General features: G+C 46.0%; 1 protein-coding gene across 1 annotated transcript; it reads left to right on the forward strand.

The window, feature by feature from the left end:
- The first annotated feature begins 24,103 nt into the window (after positions 1 to 24,103).
- Positions 24,104 to 26,518, forward strand: LOC144807825 (uncharacterized). The gene is made up of 2 exons (XM_078673468.1): positions 24,104 to 24,488; positions 25,419 to 26,518. The coding sequence occupies exons 1-2, from the start codon at positions 24,143 to 24,145 to the stop codon at positions 25,841 to 25,843; spliced, it is 771 nt and encodes a 256-aa protein (XP_078529594.1). The 5' UTR covers positions 24,104 to 24,142; the 3' UTR covers positions 25,844 to 26,518.
- Positions 26,519 to 26,800: the final 282 nt, after the last annotated feature.

The following is a 26,800-nucleotide window of genomic DNA, read 5'->3' on the forward strand; positions in this document are numbered from 1 at the left end:
CTATTTCTGGAATAATTGAAGCAGCCTGCCTGGAAGGAGTACACTCTGCGCAGGTGGCTGAGATAATTGCATTGACACGTGCCTGTTTAGCAGCCAACGGCATTAAGATCACCATATTCACGGACAGCCAGTACGGATTTGGGGTGGTTCATGACTTTGGCCAGTTGTGGTCTCAGAGGGGTTACATGACATCATCGGGCTCCCCAATCAGAAATGGTGAATTTATCAGGTTATTGCTGGAGGCCTTGCAAAGACCTGCAGAAATAGCTGTGGTAAAATGCACGGCACACACAAAAGGAATGGATTTTGTGACACAAGGGAACTGTTATGCGGATGAAGTTGCATGCTATTGTGCAGAGCAGGGATACTCCTTTACGGAACAAACAATTGAGGGACCAAGGGAAAGAACCGAACTAAGCATGATGCTCGAGGTGGCAGACACATGGGAAGAGCTGAGAGACATGCAAGGACAGACACCTGATTATGAAAAAAGGGTGTGGGAATCGGCTGGCTGTGTCAAGGGAGATTTGGACATGTGGGTTTCAGCTGATGGAAGAGCTGTATTACCGAATGAGTTGGTGAGTGCAATGGCACGACAGATACATGGTCCTGTACATTTGGGAAGGGATGCGATGGTGCGTGTATTCAGGCAAACGTGGTACAACCCAAAATTTAGACAGGCTGCAGAAGCCGTATGTCAGAGATGTGTAACCTGTCAACAGCTGAATGTTGGGAAAAGAACACCTGTTATATTGAGTCACATTGGGAGGTCTGGTGGACCTTTCTATAGGATGCAGATAGATTTCATCGAGATGCCGAGGTGCAATCGCCTCAGGTACGTCTTGGTGATTGTGTGTGTGTTTTCTAGGGTTGAGGCATATCCCACTCGTAGGTGCGATACACTCACAGTAGCAAAACTGTTGTTGAGGGAGCTATTGCCACGATTCGGGGTTCCGACCTCTTTGGAATCGGACAGAGGAAAACACTTTAATAGCGAAGTTGTGAAGATGCTTTGCTCTGCCTTGAACATTGACCAGAGACTGCATTGTAGCTACCGACCAGAGGCTTCTGGCATAGTGGAGCAAATCAATGGGACTTTGAAAGCTCGAATGGCAAACGTGTGCTCATCCACGTCCCTGAAGTGGCCTGATGGCTTGCCATTGGTACTAATGAGCATGCGTAGTACCCCAGACAGAAGGACAGGGCTCTCGCCTCACGAAGTGCTGATGGGGAGGGCTATGAGACTGCCATCTATTCCTACAACTGCCTTGATGAATATCACAGATGATGTGATTCTTGACTATTGCAGAGGACTTTCTGATGTCATGCGTTCTGTGTCTCTTCAGGTGCAGGCTGCTGAAATTCCGGCTTCTAGCGACCTTTGTCACAACCTGTGCCCTGGTGACTGGGTCTTGGTGCGGAAGCACGTCAGGAAGAGCTGCCTGGACGTACGTTGGAGAGGACCTTTCCAAGTGATCCTAGTCACTACTACTGCTGTGAAGTGCGGTGGATTGCCAAATTGGGTCCATGCTTCTCATACCCGACGAGTCCCAGCACCCAAGGAGAGGACCGCTCCTCTCGTAGATGAAAATAATAACGAAGAAGAGGATTCATCAGAGGGAGCAAGTCAAGCTGTGGGGGTGCCTGTAGAACTTGGGGACTCCCCTGATCAAGCAGGAAACGGCCAAGACGAAAGTGACACGGAATCTGCCTCAGAGGGAGGAAGTGGCGGAGAAGGCGATCTGAGCGCAGAAGAGGTCGACAGTGGAGACGAACAGGGTGTGCGAACGAGAACCAGAAGGGCAAGAAGTGCAGGGGATCATTGGCCCGAAAGACGGAGGCGAATGAATGTGAGATTGGCTTCCGAAACGGATCTTGCCCCTGTGTCCGAAGAATCAGATCCGGAAGAGGGAGAACGAGGAGCTGAGCAAGGAGGTCCGAGAAGGTCAAGGAGGGTGAGAGTACCTTGCCAAAGATACGCCACTCCAGAGTGGACCTACCCTTTTACAAATGCCAGGAGTACTGAGGTCCGGGAGGGTGAGGTCAGTAGCAGTGACCAGTACGATTCCAAATGTTAAGCTGGAAGTGATACTGTTGGTTCCTGGACTTGAAATCGAAGGTAAACTGACACTCACCATTCCCAATCCCCCTCTTCTGAGCAAGATACGTGATTTACTGCTGGATAGACTGATTTTTCCTACGTTTGTTCCCGACATGCCAGCATATGATGAAGTGGTGCTCCGCATGGAACTTTTAGATTATGTGTTGCAAGCAATCGGATCAAGTATAATCATAGACTATTGAAAACTTTGAACTTTGATTTTTGCTTTGAAAGACTTTGAAAAGACTTTGTAAATAACTGTTGAACTTAACCTAGAGCCGAGTGGAAGAAGAATCAATTTAGGGACTTTCCATAGAGGACGGAGAAGGGTTAAGGTTGTCTGTTGTTGAAACAAAAGAAGAACTGAAACGGGACTTTCTGCTTTTCAAGGTGGTTCGAGAGACTCAAATAGCACAGAAGGAGGCTTTGGGTGCTTTCCGAGAACGAACTACTTTGTACTGAGACCATGGCGTCTGGAAACCCGAATCGTAGAGCCAAGTGCATAGTAGGCACTCTTGTAGGAGGAGTAATACTCCTTATAGCAATATTAGTTTTAGTTTCTTATTTTGCACCACACAAACAAGGAGAGAAGGCTGTGGGGACACCGACACCTGCCACCCCTAGCCAGAAAGAAGATAGAGAGCGAAGAGAGAAAGCCATACTAGCTGCAGAAAGTCGTAGGTTACATACAGATCTGTCTAAAGGAAATTTTGGGCAGAATGCTTATGCAAAACTATTGTAGGAATATATTGAGGCAATGGATGCGAAGGACTGTTATGTATGCATGCAATTACCGGCTTCAGTAGATGAGGGTATTAGATACCATCACCTTCCATTGACATATGGAATATCCTGTAGTTTGCTGATTAGTATCCTTTATGGGCAAAATCACTTTGAATATTTCTTTTCGAATTATGATGCTGTGTTACCAGAAGTCCCGAATTACAAGCATTTGAACAAGTGGGACTATTATAAGTCAGAGGACAGATTTGGATATTTTTTCATTCCCACTCAAGAGCTAGACACCCCGTATGCACACCGACACAATCTGACATGTTCATTGTCAGATGTAGAAAAGAAGTTCATTGAACAAGTAGAAGATAGGTACACGAAACAGAAAAAGTTGCGAGATTCAGGTCAAGGAAAGGTAGATTGGACCGAAGAAGAGAAGCAGCATAAGTCAAGAGGGAGTTATGGCCCAATAGCTCTAGATGAAGTACAGAAAGGGAAGTTGTGTCTTCACAGACCACAGACGTATTATGAAAATGTGTATGTGGGTCAGACTACGTGTGACCACACCTTCACATTAGAATACTATACAAAGGACTTCTTGAAGAGCGTGGTTCAGGTGATTCCTACTGTGTATTTTGTCTGCGGAAAGAATGCGTATGTGAGATTGCCAGAGAAGTGGTATGGAACGTGTTACCTAGCAATTATCTTTCCCAAAATTTACCATACTGAGGATTTCGAACTCTTAGAGGGAGGGTCTCAAAGGAGGGTAAAGCGAGGGGAAAGTGCTGGAGCAATTGTGGGAGATGTGTTTGGAGCAGCGATACCTATGTTGGGTGTCATTTTGAATGACATAAAGATACGGCGGCTGGCAACTGTTGTGGATGAATTGTCGATGAATACTGCCAAGTCATTGGTGTTGGTTGAGGGTGAGATGTTGTCGATCAGGACGATGGTTTTACAGAACCGTCTTGCTCTTGACGTCATTCTAGCAAAAGAGGGCGGGGTCTGTAAATGTTTGAAGGTCCAAGAATGTTGCACTTATATACCAGACAACTCTAAGGATCTGGAGAAATATATAAGCAACATTACTGCAATCCATTATGAAATTGAGGACTTGACGCAAGAGAATGCGTGGGAGACGGTTGGCAAAGGATTTGGGAAGGTTGGAAGCTGGTTTGCCAACTTGGGAAAGAGTTTTCTTGGATTTGTACTGAAGCCCCTTATCATAGCAGTGGCATGTGTGATTGGATTGTGGGGTTTGGTAAGATTGTACAAGTGGTACAGGTCCAATAGGTTGGCGAGATCAATGAGAGCGCAAGAGATGCGAATGGAAAGGCTGCAGGATAGTCAATACCGCAGCCTGAGAGCGTTGGAATCGTTCAAACGAGGGAAAATGGCTACAAGCTCAGTTTAGTTGGTTCTTACCCTAAGGAAGATGTGTGGGTGGTGATGACACGGGTCATCAAAGGGGGGAACTGAGAGAGCGCCATTTACAGTGAAATTTGTAGGGGTGCAGCATATGTACAAGTAGTCAGCACCCGTATATATAGAGGACTTTTTAATCATGTTTAGATGCAATATATGACAAAGTACTAATGTAAATTGGTATCAGAGAATGTGCAGAACCAACGTTACAAGGTGCAAATTCATATTTGCTGCAATATAGAGCTGCTTTGAATTGAAATCTTTTACTATTGAGAAGAGTGTTTAATTGATTTACTAATGTGCTTTCAGATTGATTAACTGAAATGTGATCATGCTTTATGTACTCAATAATTAGTCGAATATAGAGAAAATGCATTTGTCGTTAAGGTTGGAGGCCTAGTGAACCTAGAGAATTGTTCAGGTAAACGTTAGGCCTAAAACTCTAGCAGAGGCCTAGTTCAGGGAAATGGCGCAGGCCTGCATGAAAATGTTTGCTTAAACATATAAATGGTAGAAATGCTTATGAAAGAGGCTTTAGAAAATGTTGCAACATTATTAGACTGTGAGGCTATTTGCGTATATTCTTTTGCAGGTGCATCATCCAGTAGATTGTAGAGTAGAAGGGCCCATTGTGTATGAGAGTTAGAAATGCTAGACTCAGACATGGAGGAGTAAACCAGGAATTTGAAGATACAACTGGAAGCGACAGAGAGCCTGAGACCCAAGGACGTTTAACGGACAAGGATGGAAGAAGGCCAATGTGGAAAATTTCATGTAATCGACACCTTGGAGAGGGCGTACCTGAAGGCGTGTCATTTGCATTTTGGGAGTTCGTATTAGGGACAGCACCCCGAGGGTGGAGGCAGAGCAGATGGGCTGAGGAGTCAGAGAGAGTGGTTGGTCTTGGTAAATAGCTTAGTTATGACAGATTCTCTAGTCTTGGAGAGAAGTGAGTGAACTTCTTTGAAGTCACCACTGCTGACACCTTTGATTAGGTTGGGCTATTGTTGAGTAGGGATGTCACTTAGAGTAGTGTAGGGACAGATTAACCTGGATTTATGTCTTTTATCCCAATGAGTACCAGAACTCAGGTTATAGCTATTCTGTTCAGTCTGATGGTTCTGGAATTGATCCTCGTCTTGTTTATCAGTCACCTGAGACTTTTCCGTAGGATTATGTTTGTATTAGTGCCTGTTTACCTTTTGAACCTCTTGCTGAGGTGTTTGTACCTGCAGTTATTTTTGGTTATGTAATAAACCTTTCAAACTTAGTTTTGGTCAGTTTGTTCTTGGGGGAAGCTATTGAGATTTCTAAATTGATGTTGATTAATTAGACAGGATTGCCTAATTCACTCTATTACAGGTAAAAAAGGTCTAGTCGACCTGTGACGGGATTCTGGAGAATGGTAAACAGACTCTAGAGGTAAAATCCCGCCTTTCCATAGGGGTAGTAAGCGCTATATAAATGCTGAAACACAATACAATAAAAGCTCACAACTCTTTTGCGACTTTCATCTAAAAATAATGTGGGTTAAGTGTTAACAACCTGCAATATTACATCACATTACTAACACCTCCCACTTGCTCTAGCAACGGATGTTCTGTCGTTTGGAGATTAAAAATGACTGTGGCACTATCAGGTGAAAATGGCTGTTACTGATAGCTTTGGCCTGCTGCTTCTGATAAACTGCAGCTTCTGTTCAGCTTTGGCAGACTCAATAGGACGTCATATGCATCTTTGTCTTTGGAATACACAGCAGGTGCATTCAGGGGCGTGCAGTGTGTGCACGTTATTGTAGTTTGTTGACTCCAAGCCCACAGACTGTAGAAAGCAGGCGCGGACAACTGGTAGATATTGAAGCACTAAGGGCCAGATGTACTAAGATTGAGCACCAACGTTTTGCAAACTTTTTTGCAAAGTGATAAATGAACTAATAGGTCACCTCAGAAAATCAAGCTTCACACTTTAATAAATATTAATAAGGCTGGTCACGATTTGCAACTCCTGTGATTGGTTTCAAACACAGGGACGAGGGCCTGCAAGGGAGAGAAAACTCCCATCCCTGTTTTTGCATGCACAAATGGATCAGCTCTTGGTCCTTAGAAGCCCAGCTTTAAAAAAAGTAAAGTTTTGCATTTGGGAAGACAGCACAGGGGTCGGCAGGGATCATATGGGCCAATGCCTACTCTTGCTGTGGATGCCATTAGAATTCCCAAAGGGGAATGGATCCCAAGAGGATCATTTCCCCTTTCCAAAACAGTTACCACCTCCATGAAGGTTTCATGACCATCCACACTTCATTAATTCTCTTATGAATAAAATACAATGTTACAGCAGATGTTCAAGGAAATGGGTCCTGCTCACTTCCTCCAACATAAAACATTACCTGATATAGTACACTCTCAACTCCTGCCTTATGTAACACCATCCCCAAAACAAACTGTTTGCTCTTCACTGCTAAGATCTGTGAATCCTACAGGTTGCAGGATTGAACTACGGTGTTGCTGACTCAGCCTTCAATCCTTCTGAAGCTAAGCAAACTTATTAAAATAAGTATTGGTAAATTGGGACAGTAGTAAACGGTTAAAAATACAGAAGCAATTGAAATTCCATGCAACTCCAAACTTAAGCCACCACCTGGAAAATAACTGAATGTGGTGAAGAAAATCACCACTTAAGTTAATGATCTCTGGTCACGGATTCAGGATCCTTTGAAATGCTAGATCTGAGGGACAACACAATAATTGGGGGATGCTACACCATGCACTTATATGAGTCCTCACAGGCAATGGTGTGGAGTACAGCGGGACGAACCGGCATTTGTCTGAGGCGTGGAGGCTCTAACCCATTCCAAGCTGCATCAATTGCTGATGGGCAGGGCAGTCTCATCTGCGTGGGGCTGCAGTCCACACAGAAGCAGAGAATTGCAGGAATGGGCGTCAGTCATGGGAGCCAGGATCACCAAGCTATTGATGGTACCCAAGACGTACGAGCAGTTCCATGGAGACGCTGAGCATACCCCACAGCATGCCCTTTCTGGAATGCACGAAGTCCCATGGAAAATGCCAGGAATACCAGAATTGATGTCATCAATCTTCCACTTAACTCACCATTTTCCCGTGCTTAATTTGTAAAACCTTAAGTGCCAGGTCCCCCCTCAAAGCTACTGCAGCCTGCATCACCTATACCCTTCCAGGGCTGCCATTGACAGGACCAACATAACACCTAAGCATCGACATCCTACAATTGAGACAATTCAGACGATATCCGGCCAAACAAAGCTATAATAATGGCATGAGAGGTTGGTTTTATTCGTTTTCAGTGTATATTGACTTGAAAAACACGACTGCTGTGCTCATCTCAAAATCTGAAAAGACAAGCCACCATGTGGTGGACTATCACTAGAGCCAGTGCTGACAATTAAGTGTCAGTGCTGAGCACCGGAAACCACCAGCACAAATTAAGCACTGCGGGCTTTTCCCAATTCTTACAAGTGGTGGCAGCTTGAAATGACCCACACTTGTCCTGTGGTGGACCTGGCTGGAGTGGGCATGAAATGACGTAACTCAGCGCACTTTACAGAACGACGAGCAGGTGGGCACCATTTTGCCTTCGGGCAAAGCATTCCCTCCGCCTCTGCCATCAATAGGCTGGTAGAGAAGTTCAAAAAGCTTTCATTTCGCATAACAGCAGCTGATTTCCAAGCTTCAGAAGACATTACAGAGACTGATATTCCTGACAAAGGCTGAAACGAGACTGCACTTCGTGTGTCAGACTGAGGAAAATCAGAACCTGTCATTTTGTGTTTTATCTGCCTGCCATCCATCTCCGATTTTAATGGAAGCTGGTAATTAAGGCTTTGTGCTGAGAAACAGACACAGCCTCATGTCCCACATCTTCCCTTCCTATCGTGATGTGCATCTGAAGATGTGCCGTATATAATTTCCTCCTTACAGTAAAGGATAACATGGTAGCTTGTATTACAGGAATTCGATTGCTCTCTAATTTGATCAAACTCAATTGTCTGGTTCCATTTGCAGTAACAATGCAGCCCAGCCCCCTAGCAAGAACAATCTCACAATTCTAAATCCATTTAGTTTTCCTTTATGAAATGTACTTTTCTCTAAAAAATGTCTCGTCTGCATGCAATATACTGTTCTTGCATTTTGTAGTTGTGTTGTTGTTACATTTCAGATATTTACTCTTACGCGATCTGGCCTTTTATATGGTATTACTTTTTGGTTGGGTCTAATTCCCAATAATTGCCAATCCATGTGCAAACTCCTGTTTGTGCAGGTATATATATTCTGAGTATGTGCTAATTACCATAATGTTGCCAAAGGTGCTGACCACACCTAATATCAATGTGGCCCACTAGCAATTAGGGCCTCGACCCAGTGGCGGCTCCTCTGCTAAGGCGGAGGAGCGTCGCCCCACTGTTCTTTATCAGTGAAGTTAAGGAAAAATAAAATGAGTTATTATCTTTTTATTTTGTTCTGATGTACGGTAGCTTTGCAGGGCGGGGCTGCTCTCCCGACAGGAGCAGGGGGAGTGGTGGGCACACTATGGAAGTGAGCATGAATGTTTAGTGGCCGTCTCGAGCATTTCAGCTTGCAAGGAGAACATGCCCAGGCTCCTGGTCAGCATTTGAGCGCAGAATCACAGTTCTCAGACCAATCACAGCGCTACATTGCAGAGATGTGATTGGCTGACTGGGAGCCTGGGTGTGCTTCCTGTTCCGGCCGGAGTGAGGGAATACGGAGGAAAGACGCGGCAAGAAGGTAATTTATTATCTTTTTTTTTACACCTTTTATACCCGCTTTCCCACGTCCCTCCCACCCTTGATCCCTGCAAGCCGCCACTGCCTAGACCTTCCCACTTCAGCTGGAGAAACACACGCACACATGGACAGCAACAATGCAAGCATTCCTATTACAAAGCATACGGCCAGACACACTCATGTGCACGCGCACATGATGAGAGTTGTCCTCAAAATTCAAAGGTTCTATATCACAAAACTTAGAAAGGCAATTCTTTATGATCGGACACAAATAGGCCTTATTCACTAATGTGTTTTCTGCCATAAAAGTATGTTTATGGCTTAAAATCACTTCATTTATGCCAGCTAGAAATACATAACTTGATTCTGGACAGGTATAAATGAACATGGAACTGTAGATTCATCACCACAAGCGAGGAGACAACCACAGTTGTATATTCCACTCAAGTGGTGGAAGGACGGTGTTCCATGGTATGGTTTGCCTTGGAAGTTTAGGAGCACCCACACACATGGCTCTGTGTGCATTCCTAAACTTTGATCCAGCCCTTTCCCAACCTGGTAATGATTGTCAAGTTACTTCAGCTAACTGCTCGAGTAACTGAACTTCCAGGGTAAAAAGGGAATCGATCCACCACCCTCTACTCCTGGTTGGTGTTGATGCAGAGGTCTTTGTTCACGTGGAAAGGAAACAGTGATTAAGGTCCTCGTGTGTCAGATTCTACGCTTGTGGAATTCTGTACAGGGAAAATAGGATCCAACGGGGAGTGTCACATGACGTTTCCAAAAGCATGCCTCCAAACCTTCACAATGACAGCTTTACATGCGCACATCTACGAAATCAAAACCTAACAGGATGATGGACTGAGTGTTGAACATTGCAAGCACTCACCCCAGTCAACTGATCTGTGTTTAATCCATCATCATTCTTTAGCACACTCCGCCACCCCAGTTCAGACATGGTCTGAATCAATCTGACCCAGTGCCTCATGGAAACAGTCCAGACCGAACTGCCAAGCCATGTCTTCCCTGGACCGGAAACAAACATCCTGAGAATGGTTTTGGGCTAACAGCCCTCGTCAGCCAGGCTATCTTGTATCCAGTGGCAAAGTGAGCAAGGGACCCACGTCTGGGCATACCCTGCCAACTTAGGGCGAACATAGCAAAACCAAAGGGGATGATGGATGGAGTGTTGAACATTGCAAGCACTCATCCCCAGTCAACTGATCTGGGTTTAATCCATCATCATTCTTTAGCACACTCCGCCACCCCAGCTCAGACATGGCCATATGCAAATCAGTCTGACCCTGTGCCTCATAGGAACAGTCCAGCCGAACTGCCAAGCCATGTTTTCCCTGGACTGGAAACAAGCATCCTTCTAGAAAATGCCTGCAAATAGAACAAGCATTTGCAATGCAATAGGTCTCGCATTAGGAAAGTATGAGCTATTGGGATTGTAAATGACAAATGTTTTTAATATGTGTTGGCTTTGAAAATATATAAATTAATAGCATTGTTATTAACAAAGCCAATAGCTTACACTTTCCTAATGCGACTCCTATTAGCTATGGCAATGCTTGTTGGTAGCAAGCAAGGACAGTGGTGTTGTGGTGCTGAGTGATGATGTTGTTGGGATGGGTGATGTGGTGGTGTCCCAGAGTGATGTGGGGGTGTCCCAGAGTGATGTGGTGGTGTCCCCGAGTGATGTGGTGGTGTCCCCAAGTGATGTGGTGGTGTCCCAGAGTGATGTGGGGGTGTCCCCGAGTGATGTGGTGGTGTCCCCGAGTGATGTGATGGTGTCCTCGAGTGATGTGGTGGGGTCCCTGAGTGATGTGGTGGTGTCCCAGAGTGATGTGGGGGTGTCCCTGAGTGATGTGGTGGTGTCCCAGAGTGATGTGGTGGTGTCCCCAAGTGATGTGGTGGTGTCCCTGAGTGATGTGGTGGTGTCCCCGAGTGATGTGGTGGTGTCTCTGAGTGATGTGGTGGTGTCCCTGAGTGATGTGGTGGTGTCCCTGAGTGATGTGGTGGTGCCCCTGAGTGATGTGGTGGTGTTCCTGAGTGAGATGGTGATGTTCCTGAGTGATGTGGTGATGCCCCTGAGTGGTGCCCCTGAGTGATGTGGTGGTGTCCCTGAGTGATGTGGTGGTGTCCCTGTGTGATGTGGTGGTGTCCCTGAGTGATGTGGTGGTGTCCCTGAGTGGTGCCCCTGAGTGATGTGGTGGTGTCCCTGAGTGATGTGGTGGTGATCCTGAGTGGTGTGGGTGAGGGTGTGTGGGGGTGTGAGGGGGTTAGGGTTAGTAAGGGTGAGAGGGTTGTGTGGGTGAGTGAGGGTGGGTGAGGGTGTGAGGGTGTGTGAGGGTGTGAGGGTGTGTGTGGGTGTGTGAGGGTGAGGGGGTATGAGGGTAAGGGAGGGTGAGGGTGACGGGGGTGAGGGTGATGGGGGTGAGGGTAAGTGAGGGTGTGTGAGGGTGTGTGAGGGTGTGAGGGTATGTGAGGGTGAGGAGGTGTGAGGGTGAGGGTCCAAAGTAAATAGTGGCAGGGCAGACATCATAAAACAGAGAGAAGAGACTGCGTGGTGACTGCGTTGGTCAGTTTCAGAATCAGGAGGGGCAGAGTCAGCACAGTCTGCGAGGGATCAACGTGTCTAAAGGCAACGCATAGCAGATGTAGCATTGCAGCTAGCAAGTCGAGTGTTTTCAAGCTGAGGGTCCCTAGAGAGATGGCAACATAGCAACAGCATTTGAGGAGCAAGGCTACTGTAAACAAGCACGGTGGGCTTTCACTTTCGTCCAGAAACAAGCTCTTGGCATTGCTGTGGCGGGGGTGGCATATAAAGAGGGATGGCAGAGTGTAGTGGGTAAGATGGCACTTGACATATATGGGGAGCTCTGGACAGGGAGGTTGGTGGGGGTACGGGAAGTGCCTTTTCACTGGTTGGAGAAGAGGGAATTGTATGGAGTAGCGGGAGAGAGGGGAGAGATATGTGTTCGTTTTACTTTTATTTATGTAGCATTGTCCGTGTGAAAAACGTTGATGAATCAAAACACAGCGCTTTAACGTCACATTTAAAAAAGGTTATACAAAGTGTTAAGCCTAATGGTTGGAGCAATGGAGTTCAGCGTTTCAGTGCGTTTCCCAGAGAATGATTGGAGTAGCGCTTTTGACTTCTTGAAGAGGGGTGAGAAGGAGCCTTAACTTGTCCTGAAGCTCCAGACATGGCGCTGGACAGGTACGTTCTTCTCCATGGAGAGTTTTGAGAGTGATGCAAGCAGCCTTGAACACACTTCTGGCGACTATGGGTGGCAAATTCAGAGAGAATTCAATTCCAGAGATATGTCCGATCTTCTGGAACCCCAAAGAAGGGGAGCAGCGCCTAGAAGTGTAGCTGTGAGGGCGCCACGTGAACCTTCGTCATGCGGATAGGAAAGCGGTGCCATAGTGAGTCTCAAGAGGACTAGAGATTGAACTACTATTGGACAGTGGTCATAGGTAGGAGATGCTTCATTCTCCTGAGTCGGGTTATTTGGACACGTGCACTTTTCGCTCATGCACTTACGTGTGCTTTTAAGGTCAATTTCTTGCCCAGAGATTTGTCTTTTTTTTTACCTGGCTGGGCTTGCTGTCCAGTAGCAGGAGGGCATCCAGTGGGGTCTGACCAGTGCACGCCAGGCTCCACTGTTTGGAGCGTGGCTGTCTCAGTGCATCTGGATATAAATCCTGGTTAAAAACCATCGAGGAGGCAGCTAGCCTCGTTGCGTTTAACAAGTGTTTTTGCAACACGGAATTTAAAGGAATTTGGGGAGGGGGGAGGGGGTGAATTCGGCCTAACATTGGCATAAAGTGCATGACAAGAACCCGAAGGGTAGAAAAAAAGCATAGGTGTAGCAGAGAGAGAGTGATGGAAGACGTAAAGGAAACGTCCTGTATGAGAGAAGGAAAAGGCCAAATTAAAACTGAAGACAAAGACAGGCAGAACGAGTTAAAGAGAAACCGGACAGGAGTAATGAGTTAAAGACAGCAGAAATGTCCAGCGAGGATGATGAGGGGAGTGATGAAGAATGGAAGAGCGGGGGATGGGTGCGCAGTGGAGTAGTGGCTCCTCCCTGGGCCTTGCCTGTTTGTTTAAAGTTCAGCAGATGTTACCCTGGGGGCGGAGGTGTTCATGGAGTCTGAGGGGCCCTGACCTGGCAGATAAAGAGATGTGGTTTGACCCTGCCCGGGCCGTGCGGGGTGTGTGTGTGTGTGCTGGGAGGAGGGGCGCTGCAGCCGGGCCTCAAGGGCCAAATATTAGAAGCATGCTGTGGGGGCAGGGCGAGTCCATAAAACTCTGCTGGCAGGAAGAAGTCCCCTTCCCGCCCCCTCCCACCCCTAGGTACATTTTACAATCTGACACCCCTCTGTGACATTCAGCACCTCTGCGGCCATTAGCTCCCCTCACCCAATGGGACCCTACGCCACCTCACCCTTCCTCCTCCAACCCCGCACCCACTCCCCCGGTACAGGTTGTTCGAGAGCGGAACTGCTCCTCATGTACAGACTTCTCGGCAGACTCAGGTGAGGACAGACAGGCGGTCCCGAGGAAAGTTGGGGACCACTTTTGTCTGCGTGTCAAGACACGCTGGGTTGAGTAAGGGCAGCTGTGAGTGCCACGCACAAATGTCTTATAAATGAATACATACTCCACCAACAGTTCTGTCTCGTTCACGAAAATGTAAATAAAAACAGCTTTTCCCGTGGGTAGTTGGCCTTTTTTGAAGTCGGAACACAAACAATATATTTGCAACATCCTGCCTACCGAGGATTTCTATGCTTACGTTATTGATTTTAACTTACGTTATCGATTTTAACTTACGTTATAGATTTTATACGGATGAAGAAGTAAGTCGGTTCTCCATCGGTGAACAAATCATACATTTTAAACGGATAGTTCAAACTGTTGTACTCTAATTTCTAACATGTGCGAAAATTATGCTCCCTTCTGGAAATTCCATAAACCGTTTTTTATCGATCAAACTGGTATGAAAAAGTGCCTAAAACTGACCTTCCCAAGATACACGAGATGGGAAACGGCCATGTGCCGCAGTTCAGCCTGTTTACCACGGATACAAAATTGGCGCAAACCTGCCCCCATATGAAACGAGTCCTGTGAACAAAGAATTCTAGTATCAAACCAGGAAGTCAGGCATCCTTGCCCGTGACATGGGCGGGGCCTGTGACGCGGCCGGAAGAGGCCGGTGTTGCTCGTTGATGCGGGGCTCCCATCATGAAGGGAGAGCCCCGCGGTAGCGCGAAAATCCACAGAAGTGCCCCGCGTGTGGAGATGCGCCGGAGAAAAGGAGCGCAGCGAGGCGACGCCACGCCACACACGAGCACGGTGAGTGGAGGGGGGGATATGTGTGTCTGTGTGTGCGCGTGAGCCCGTGAGTGGTGGTGGTGGTGGGGGAGTGGGGTGCGTGCGTGTGTGTGCACGTGCCAGCCTGCCTGTGTGGGTGTGTGTGTGTGTGCGCGCGCGTGTGCCTGCATGTGTGTGTCTGTGGGCGTGCCTGCGGGGATTCGGAGCCAGGGGGCGGGCAGCCTGATACAAAAGCGCGAGGCGCGCTCACGAGGACAAATCTGAGACAGCAGAGGCTCGTGTCCGAACGCTGTCTCAGATTCCCAAGAAAGTGAATACAATAGTTGTTGACCTCATACTAAGCAATGCTTTGCATTGCTTACGTCTAGGCTCGACCTAAAAACACTGTAGAAGTAAGCTCAGGCAGAGATGTACTTTTATAGGTTTTGTCTTGAACAGGGCCTACTTTGTTCCTGCAGTGATATGGGGATTAGCACCCCTTTAAGAAATCTGCAAAAACAATGCCAACCACTGTTTGGTGAAAAAAAGCACAAAACTATTTTCACAAGAGTTCTTGGCATGCCCTTCACATGGAGAGCCCTATTTAGATCTGACTCTCAACCCTTTTCATCATTGCCTCAGGGATAACATTAATTAAATGCACCTAATCTTACTTGCTTGCCTCCTAAATTTGTCTACAATCCTTTCACCTACTGCTGCAGCCATTTTTGGCTCAAATGTTTTATACATTGTGAGGTGCCCATTTCTCCTGGAATACTGGTAAATGAAACCTTGTTTTCGAGGACAAATCTATTTTTTCTGAGATTGTCTGGCATTTTAATCTTACAAATGAAAGATTTACAGACCAGTTGACAGAACACTTCACAATGGCTGACCCCTTTGTCTAGAATCCCCTGATTTTCTAAATGCACTATCCCCCCACTTATTACCAAGGGCATGAGAAATTGAGGATGTTTTCCCTGACCAGTGCACAGGCTTTCATTCAGATTGCATGTAAAACGCAAATTATGTTTGTGTTAACATTTTACTCAAAGAGCAAAATTCACATAAGCATGTCATCTCAACATTTACCTCTTTTGGAACCTCTCTATGCAACCTTTCAATAACAGGGAACCTACCCAAACTGGCTTTTTGACAGGCATTTTCTTTTGCCTTTATAATTACGGGAATCTGACATTCTTGCATCATTGTACATATATCAAACGTAAATACACAGAACTGTGATCCTGTTGGTAATGTATTTATTCACTTGTATTGAAGTTGCAAAGTTGGGTACGGAACTCACTATTTCATCAAAAAAATCTGCACATCAGTATTAAACAGCCTTCCCAGTGCACTTGCTGCTGTCATGGATGCAGATATTGACAAGCTAAAACCCATATACCATATTCAAACTCTTTGGAAAACCTTGAATGGATTTCGGCCAGCAGGGGCGGCTCTAGGCTCATGGTGGCCCTGGGCAGGGAGCGTAGGTAGGGGGCCCCGGAAGAGGGGGTCCGGGCAGGGCAGAGCGCGGAGGCCAGTGAAGAGGGGGGACGGGGGTGGGGGAGGGGGTGTATTGTCAGGGTGTTTGGAAGTGGAACAGAGCCAGAGGCCGCTAAATCCCTGCCAGGGGCCGCCACGCAAATATGTATCCATCCTCAGAGGATTATTATATTAAGGATATATATTGGCGCGGTGGCCCCTCGGTGTTGGTGGCCCTGTGCAGGTGCACAGCTTGCACATGCCTAAGGCCGCCCCTGCGGCCAGTACTGTTTAGATCTTCATCTTTTCCCCCCGATGTCAATGTTAGAGTTCCTGAAATTGGAAATATTACATTAACATTCAAAAGAGAATCATCGCCCTCCCTAGTGAAATAGAAAACGTCTATGTATCTGACTGTGGTTTAGTATCTGGACCCACTTCCTGTAGTAAATCTTCACAGGTGGGTGGGAATGCAGGGTTGAGATTCTATGTTTTCCGGTTTCACATGTTTATCTTTCTTGGAGTGGCTACTCCTCATTTATCCGGCTCCCGTCTGCCATCAGTCGGCCGGCGACGACACACATTTTATGAAATGAAAGGTGCATGTTTCTAGATCTGTGAATTTGTACCAATGTCAACGTTTCAGCCTAACTTAAAAGGAGAAATGCCAAAACTCCCCTCCCCCCACTGTGAACGAGGGTTGTTGCTCTTACAACTCCCGTCAGTGCTATCCACATATGGAGATGTGCTTGAAAGACAGTAAAGTCCTCCTAAAGTCTGATTCGCCTTTAAAGTAAAATACAGATACCCACTAAACATATATGGTGACAAAACTCTTGAAGTTTGATAAGTAATTAATTTACTTGTCACACAATGAATTTACTGATTCACATTACAATAAGCTTAATTCAAGAAATGCATACTGGACTTACAATACATTGCCAATATTTGGACTTTGGCAACAAGACTGAAAATAATATAAGACTCGTGCAGAGCTGCCCTCCAGAAATTGGCAAAACTCAGAGCGTTTTCCAAGCGAATACCTTGATTCATTCAGAATTCTGCTTCTGGTAACACCAATGTCCAGTAAAAGCTTTTCTTCATCAAATCCCAGACTCTAAGAGCTGTGATCCTGATAACTCTCAGGCTTACTCAGACCTTTGTCATTGATGATAACCAAGCTCAATTAGATCTCTGCTCCTGGTAATACCCAAGCTCACTCAAAGATCATTTCTTGACTCACTTTGTGATCACTTCAAAATAATTCCTACAATCACGCAAAGCTCTGTTTCCTGCAAATACCAATACACACTGAAAAATGCCCAGGCCCTAAGAGCTATGCTCCTAATAATGAATAACTCACCCAGAGAGCTGTCTCAGAAAATACCCAGTGTAACTCTGAGAGCAGCTGCTGGTCAGCAGAAATGTTCTGCTCCTGCTAATCCCTAACAATTGGCTCTTGTTGATTAGGGATCCTCAGAATGTAAATGTAAATGTAAATGTAAAGGGTTTTTGTATAGTGCAATTTGCACTCCAAGGAGCATCTAAGCGCTTGAGAAAGAAGGCAATCCAGTGGGGAGCTGATTAAGAAAGGGGAGTACTGTATCAGATCAGGGATTTGCAGATAGTATTTGATAAATTGAAAATCCAAGTTTTAAGGGCCTTTCTAAAATCTGTTTCTTTTTCTATTTGGCGAAGGAGTGGTGGAAGAAAGTTCCAGGCCTTAGATCCTAGAACTGCCAGGGCCTTGCCTCCTCTGGTTTTTAATCTGAAGTTAGGAATTGTCAGGAGGTTAGCTTTTTGAGATCTGAGGTTGCGCAGAGGGTAGTAGCGTTTAAACATCTTTTGGATGTAACCGGGACCTTTCCCATGAAAGGCCCTGAAGGTTATTAGAAGAACTTTGAAAAGGATCCGTTTCTGGATCGGCAGCCAATGTAATATATCCATTGCTGCTGTTGCTGAGGTTCTTCTATTCCAACCCAACACCAGTCTTGCCGCGGCATGTTGGACCATTAGTAGTTTATGACAGATTGTTTTATTTGTCCCTGCATATAGACTATTGCAGTAGTCGAGACGAGATGTTACCATTGCTACTGCAGCCATTTTCCGTGCCTGAAAGGGTATGAAGTCAAAGAATTTTCTCAGTGTTTTGATGAGGCCGAAACATGTTCCGGCCACCGCTACTGCCTGATGTTTAAAGGTCAGTGATGAGTCGAATTTGATCCCTAAATTCCGGACAGACGTGACGGTGTTGGGGGGACCATCCACCTCCTCTGGCCACCATAGGGAGGGGTTGACCAGATTCTCCTTGCCGAAGGGCAGAATCTCTGTCTTCCCTGTGTTGCATTTGAGATGGTTTGCGCTCATCCATTGGAAGGTGGCTTTGAGGCAGGTCTTAAGCTTCCTTTCCGCTTCTCCGGTGTCATCTTCCATCACCAGGATGAGCTGCGTATCATCTGCGTATGAAATGGTTGAAATGTCATAGGATGATATAAGTGCAGCCAGGGGGGGCAAATAAACATTAAAGAGTGTCGGGCTCAGACACGAGCCCTGGGGCACTCCCGAGGTAAGCGGTTTTTCTTCGGATCTAAAGCGGCCTAAGGTGACTACTTGGCGTCTTCCGGACAGGAAGCTTTTTAGCCACCCTAATACTCTGCCGGCTATCCCTGCCGCGGCTAATCGGTCCACCAAGATTGTATGTGAAACCGTATCAAATGCCGCGGACAGGTCCAGGAGCACCAATACCGCCTTTTTTCCCCAGTCCATTGCAGCCCTTAAGGTTTCTGAGGTGAATATTAGGGCTGATTCAGTTGAGTGCTGGGACCTGAAGCCTGCTTGATTGGGGTGCCATATGTTATTGGCTTCCAGGAATGTGGTGAGCTGCCTATTCACGAATTTTTCGGTTAGTTTGCAGAGAGTTGGGAGCAGAGAAATGGGTCGTAGATTGGTCAAGGTGGTTGGGTCTGCAAGTTGTTTTTTCTGCAGGGGCTTCACTGCTGCAAGCTTCCATTCCTCAGGTACTAGGCCAAGGTTAAGTGAGGAGTTAATGATGGTATTTATAATGGGATTCACAATATCTATCATGGTGTGTAGAACATATGGAGGGCAGGGATCAAATGGGGAACCTGATTTGATCTTCTGCTCGAGAATCAACCAAAGTAGCCAGGGAAAAAGTAGACAGTTGGCCAGTAGTGGTTGTAAGGCCTATATATGCCGAATCTTTATAAATCGGTGGATGGAGAAAGTCCTTTGTGAGTTCTTTGATTTTTCCTTCAAAGAAATCCGCTATTTTAGTACATAGGTTCTGAGAGGGGGGAATCTCTTTGTCCATGGATTTGGGATTGGTAAAAGCATTAACTATTTTAAAAATTTCCTTCTGTTGGTTATTGCTGTTGGCTATGGCCTCGGTATAGTAATGCTTTTTTGCATTTTTTATCAGTCCATGATATTGGCGGCGTGCAGCTTTATAGTTGTGTTGATCTGTTTGTTCATAGTTCATACGCCATTTCCGTTCTAGCGCCCTAACTGTAAAATGTTTTACGGTTCAGACCCTCCAAGAAAAAGTATAGAATCCAAAAATGAGAAAAGAACAAAACAAAATTATTAGAAATATTGATAAAGAATTGACTTCTGGAAGCTGAAAATGTGCTCAAGGCTACATTACATGGACATGTAGAATATTTTATGTTTTATTCATGCCCCTGTTTTTATTACTGTATCAGGAATGTCATGGCTCCATAGACATTAGCTGCAATTTAATAAGCAACAAGTAACCCTTCAATTCATGCATCCTTACAGCATAAATAACTGCTTGCCCCGTGCTAATATAACTTGTGGTGCCATAAGTCACATCCTTAGGAGGAAACAATGCAAACTTATGCTGCTTATCAAGAGTATCTGGATGCATTTACAACAAAGGGGCCAATACTTTACCCTTGCATTGATCCTATGATTGCACCATAGATCTGGTCCCTGATATCAAGAAACCACATGGGCGGTTTTATCCTCTAAGTCCTAAATAGACTATTCACTTGAAACAAACAGGCAATTAATAGCATTTAAAACTAAAAATTATATTACTGTTGTGCAAAAGTCACTTCACCTTTATTTTTCGATGTTTCTGAGCCTGTTGAAGAATTCTACAACAACAAAGATAAAATACTTTATAGTCCTCTGTTAGCATACTGGTGGTTCTCCACCAGAAGAATTGTTCTAGTAATCAGGTCGGATACCTTCTAACTGGGTTGCACGCAACTTCAGTGAAATTCATTATTTCATGATTATTGTGTAAAAAAATCAAGGAGTGCGCAGACTTCCGCATTTTGAATTTGGCTGAGGTATGAACCCACACCAGGCAGGAATCATCACTCTAGTCAGAATAAACTACATACACAATAAGATAACCTGTTCTCACCCTCTGGTAGCTTGGCACAGAGCAGTCTGGTTTATCCACATAGGCAATGCGTAAAGTACTTGTGCAACACACATACAGTAACACAATGACTACACCACAAAAAGACTCCACACAGGTTTAGAAAAATGGAGAATATTTATCTGAGCAAAAAAGAGACCAAACGACAAAAATCCAATCAGTGTAAGTCCAGATATGAATTTTTAAAAATTAAATCAAAATTAGTGCTTATAAGTCACTAGCGGTCAAAAGGTTACTTGAGGTCGTGAGGAACCAGTGTAGACCCAGTACTTGCAAGTGCACAAGGATCCCTTTCAATCCAATCCTGTCTACCAGGGTATCTGAGTTCTTCAGTGTACCAGCTTCCTTGTGGTCTGGTTCCCATGGCTTTATTGGCTTTGAGAGGACCCCATGTATCTGTGCAGGTGGTGGTCCAGGTATTGAACTTAGAGATGGAATTGGAGAAGCTATTGGTGTGTTGGGGCCAGTGATGGAGGAGTTTGGAAGACCAGGATGCTTCTGAAATCTTGTTCCAGTCTCTTAGAGAAAATTTTATGCTAGTGGTTCGGGGATGGCATGTGTATGTAGGTGTGTTCAGACCAGGCGATCGTTGTGGGCTTTTCTACTGAGATGTTGCAGAAGCTGATGAAGCTGATGAAGATAGGGTGCAATTGGTGTCTGGCAGCATTTGGGGCCTTTCACTGGCTGCGTGAGCCTGTGTTTGGACAAGTCTTGGATGAGGCTGATCATATTGGGATGTTGGGATTGGTGAGATCCTCCAGGTGGTACTTGAGCTCACCGAGGAGCATGAATGCACTGGAGTCGAGGATCTGCAATGGTGCTACTGAAGTTGGTACGCAGTCTGGGAGGGTCGTTGAAGAGGGTGCCACTCAGGGTGTAGCTGGTGGTGTTGACAAGTATGAAGATGAAGTGTTCCATGTTGCTGGTGGTGCTTTCGAAGGTGGTGAAGGATTGGATAGATTCTTTGAGGATGATAGCGACTCCATCTTCTGGTCTGTTTGTCCTGTCTTGTGCTCTTGTTTCCGCAGGTCATTGCCGTGGTGAAGATGGGGGCAGATGATGTAGTCAGCAGGGTTTGGTCAGGAAGAGCAGGCCTAGTGTGTAGTCAAAGTTTCAGTGGTGTGGTTAGGGGGGAGTGAGTGTTGGGGAAAATGCAGGACAGGGATGGGTGTGGTGTAGTGGGGTTCGGGTGTGCATGGTCATGCATGTTAAGTGTGTTGTGTGTGTGAGGTGCATGGGGGAGTGAGGTGGGTATGGGAGAGTGCACCTTCAGTGTTGGGTGGTGAGGTGCAGCAGCAGCACTGGGAGATGTCACTGAGGTTGAGGGCACAAAGATCCTAATAGAGTAGTAACAGGGAGATGTAGTTGGGAGGAGGACTGGAAGTCCTGGCAGTGGGAACAGGCGGGGCACGGAGGGAGGCATACGGGTTTGCTTTTGGCATATATTTGGTATGTGAACTGCACGTCCATATTGCAGCTGCCTTCAAGCGAAGACAGTTTTGGCGGATGAATAAGGAGACATCCAGTGACATCAATTAATGTGCAGATAGAAGATGGGAAATCCGGTGATATCACTTCCTGTGCAGATAGATGATTGCAAATGAGTCCTATTGCTTGGCTCTCATTTGTAAGACAGTTATGTTGAGAAACCAGTGATATCACTTCCTGTGCAGATGAATGGTGGGAAATCTAGTGATATCACTTCCTGTGCAGAGAGGTGATGGGATATACATGTGACCAGTCTCTGTCCAGAGTGGCATTGTAGGTGAATAACACTAAGCAGGAATGCAGCCTAAGTAATTTTCCAATAGTTTAGGCATTAATTCAAGCATTCTATCCATTGCATTGTTCTTGCCTCATAGGCAAAAAGTATAAGAAAAAGTATAGTTGTGCTTATGTAATGGAAATGGCACAGGAAGATACCTCAGGATAGCAATACCCGTAATGGTAATGATTTCAAGATGGTAGAGCTTACCTAGTTTGTGAACCAAAGCGTTTACCATTACACTAGAACTAAATATACTCCACCGGTGAACAGAGAAAGCCAGGCATGTTTCTCAAAACTGAAACTCTCCTCCTTACCCTTGCTTTTCTGCTCCTTGAGCCATTTTTGCTTGTCGTACCTTAATATAGCATTGCAGCTCACTGCCGAGAACTATGGCCTTGTTATAGACTACTGATACTCAAAGTACGGCCTGGGGTCTGCATGCAGCCCTCCTGACCTTTACATCCAGACCCTTGGGCAACAGTAGCACTGGGATGCTGTTTAGTGGACTCAGCACTAGCATTAAAAAAATTAAGTAAGCAACAAGCTTTTATTTAAAGGTTCATTTCAGTTAAAGAAAGGAAGTAACTAGGTTGTACTGCACCCCAGGTTGTCCAGTTGCACATTGTGCAATTTAGTTCATCCACTAAGATGTACATGCTTTGCTTCTCCTACACCCACTTTATGCCCCTCCCCCCTTCCACCACCCTGCTTGCATTAGTGCGGCCCACGGTCACACCATAGACCAAACTTTTCGGCACCCGGGAAAATGTTTGCTGGTACCTATGTTATAGACCCTTGCCTTTAGCTCATGCTTATAACTTGAGTTCAAGGCCTTTAACAACCGGTATAGCCATCGGCAGCGGACTATAAGGGTATAATAGAACATTGTTGGGGAAAAGGGTTGTAAAATCACACACTGCAAATGGAGCATTTCTCCTCCTTAAAATGTATAGAACTCAACTAGGATCTTTCAGCTGTACCTCAACTGCAGTGATTTAGACATGAACATTGGTACAGATTTCCACAGGCAATATACATTTGTCACCTTCAACTAACACTTACTTAAGATGAGTTTTAATCGAGCTGATTTTCTGTTCCATCTAATATTTGTAAGTCCTCAATCAAGGCTTGAGTACACATACAAAAAAGCTTCATGTATTATCCAGCAATTGCTGACTTAAAAGGATGTGCGACCGCTCTTCCTTCGGAGGTGGCTTAGGGAAAGGTTGAGATGACAAAGAAATGCTGTTTGTCGATTTTAGAACAGTCTAATGGCATAAGAGCCACTAATAGCCCATAAAGTAGCAAGCTTAAAACTGGCGCTTGCGAACATGCTATTTTTCCTCGTTTTTCCTCCCATCACCACCAATCAGTTGTTGATGTTATTGTTATTACAGATGAAATGAGATGTATCGTTCTGGTTGTTTGATAGCGTTTTTCCATTTTTAAAGCATTCAGCTAACAATATCCTGTTTTATCACTGTGACAGGTATACCTTTATTTGGTAAGTACCAAAAGGTACAGACGCAATGTGTCTGCTGTTGCCTCAAAGATATCTCCATGTCGCCTTAGTGCAAATGATTTGCAAAGTTATTTTCCTGACTGTGGGAGAGAGTATAAGCGATGCAACAGTATTATTATAAATGAGTTTTTATTAAATTATATGCATGTATCAAACATTTCCACATATTTTTTATTTTATTGTAACTTATTTTTGTCTTTTGACTATCAGGGGGATATTCCCTCCCTATCACCATGCAATAGTAGCAGGATAACGTGCCAAATGACAGCGTAAAAATCAACGCGATGCCGAAAAAATGCGAAACACGAACGTGAAAAAAGCTGCGATGCTCCAAATCGCGAAACAAAAATCAGCGACAACCAGCAACAGGCCTGCAATTCCCATGCGTCATGTGTGAAAATGCACTATAAAAGCAACAAAAAAACACACCAAAACCAAATCAAACTGCGTGGCACCACAGATTCACCTGGACCGAGTGCAGAGGACAACCCAAACCCGACAAGCCCCACGGAAGACCAGCCAGGAGGAAGGACAAGGAGAAGAGGAAGAGGAAGACCGGATCATTGTCATGGAGGTGACAGAACACTACCAACAACTGTTCGTCACCTCCACTGTGTCATTGGCAACACAAACGGAAATATGGCAGTCCATCATTAACAATGTGAATGTAGTCAGAGTGTTGAGGAGGTCAATGGAGGAGGTCAAGAGGCGCTGGCATGATTTGGAAAGCCAAACCCAACAGAAACTCGCTGCCAACAGGAAGGAAGCAAAGGCGACTGGAGGTGGGAGTCCTGTGCCACAGGAGGAGCTGGATAAGCTGGAGGAAATGGTGGCCACAGTCATCAGTGTGGAGGCGGTGCAAGGAGTCGGGTGCCCAGACACAGCTCGATATGACTTGACCCAACAGCAACAGGGTGAGTAACTAACACTGACTGGGGGGACAGGGGGAGATGGGCACAATGGCACACATGCACAATCAGGTGCAGCACACTGCACACCCACAATGATTGTGGAACATGTCCCTGATACCCTTAGCACACTGCAGCACATATAGAAACACCAATTAGCCCCCCGTCCACAATGTGCACAAACGGGCACCCCTCCCTATCACCAATGCCACAACCTACCCATGCACATGTGCTGAATCCAACAAAGCCGTGGCTCTGTGAACCACACTGACAATGCAAGTGACACTGCATGACTGATAGCATGGCTACAGCCAAAATACATGACATGGTGCACGACACAACACTGAGGTTGACCAGTGTGGATCACATCCTCAAAGTAGCAGGTCACACTCTGACACATCCATGTGCACATACAACCCCTGATGTTAACAACACATCTGCAGACAAACAATGCACAAGAGTACAAAAACAGTCTAAGAGCACAAATGACCCAAGTCGTCCGCACATCAGCACCCGAAAAGCTCACAAGTCAAAGGCACACTGCCTCAAAGGGATAAGGGGCCGCTAAATCTGAGCTGCAGGGGTGACTCGCCCACAATGCAGCACACACACATATCAATGACAGCACATCAACATTGTCAACAATGTGGTACAAAGTGCAACACTTACACCACAGGACAGAGGACACAACTGGTGCCGCGTGTGGGTAGAATCTGGACAATCAAATCTGGCATTGCATGAAACTGTGAGATGATAATGTACGAGTACAACCGTATATCAGTCATGTAGTCGAAATGTCCATTGCCTCCCATCAAATAGCCAGCTGCTCCAAAACAGTCACAATGCACATTGTCATGCTGTCTGTCTGGAAACATGTACAATGCGTCAACATACCTGGGACAGACTGTTAACCTGCATCTCCCCTTTACATTGCAGAGGTACAATCAACACCTCCTGCAGAGCAGACCATACATACCTTCAGTGATGATGAAGAGGACCCTCTGGTCATCTGCTCTGACACCCTCCAACGGATCGTAGACAGCCTTCGCACCCCACCTCCAGGAGCCTGGCAGCCCAGCTTATTCAAGGTGACCCCACCCCCTGCACAGACCACACAACAGGAAGCACACACCACCACGGCTGTCTCGCAGGACCAACGCCGTGTGTTAGGGTGCCAGGAGAAGATGGTCGATCAACTGCGGGTGGGATTCTACCTCATGGCAGTCAAACTAGATGCCATACGTGGGTGTCTGAGTCCCATCAGGGACCACTTACAGTCTCTAACAAACAGCCCCTGTCCACTCCATGCACTCCAACAATCCTTGGCTGACATCGCTGGGGCCATTACAAGAACTGTCTAGTCAGACAGGCTCCAGTGATGACAGCACAGAGTTGGCACAGATGCGGAGGGCAGTGGAGACCATGGAGCCGATGCAGGCTGGAAGTATGGCTTCCCCTGCTGAAGACCAGCGAGATGTAGCTGGGATCTTCCATGCCCTACAGATCCTCATCTTGCCATTGCTACCCCAGAGCCTGTCCCAGATGACTGCTGCTGGAACTTTGACACACACATCTCCACCCCCTGATGTGTCATTGACACACAGTGATGCAGCCCTACCACCTTCGCCCCCTGATGTGTCAGTGGCACACAGTGATTCAGCCATAACACCACCACACACACCTGACACACTGGACACAGAAGACATATCAGAGGAGTAAGATGTGGATGGTAATGACTGTGTGAGGAAGGAGGTAGTAGCATCCATCCCCGGCATATGGCCTGTCCCTGCCTGGTTCAGCCCTATGCATCATGTCTAGAACAACACCTCCCACTGTCCCTCGAAACACTCTGCGACATTCACCGGGACCCCAACATGGACTGCCATATCTGCTCTGGTTACCAATGACACAGCAATCCGGCTGCGGACTGAACTTTTCCTCTTCCGATTAACTTTTCATTCCCCCAAGGACTCTGGTTGGCCCACCACTGGGCAACCATGTAGGCTTGGCATGGCCATGTACTGCTCCAGCTCCGGCACTCCACAGAATGTGAATAAAACATTCCAAATCACACAGATGTGTCATGTCTATGTTCACTCAAGTATAAAAGAATGAATGAATGTAGGGACATTAATTGCACTAAAAGGTACACCCTGGTAAATAACATCATTGCGCATGTTTGTCCCTGACCCACATGTCCAATTAGATGACTGTGAAGGTGTGAACTAGCTGTGGCCTCATTGCTCATGAACAACAATCTTGAAACCCCCCAACGTTGCCCCACGTCCATGTATTAAATAGGGCTGTGTATAGAAATT

The sequence above is a fragment of the Lissotriton helveticus genome, chromosome 1_2 (genome assembly GCF_964261635.1).
Source record: "Lissotriton helveticus chromosome 1_2, aLisHel1.1, whole genome shotgun sequence".
NCBI classification, from domain to species: Eukaryota; Metazoa; Chordata; class Amphibia; order Caudata; family Salamandridae; genus Lissotriton; species Lissotriton helveticus.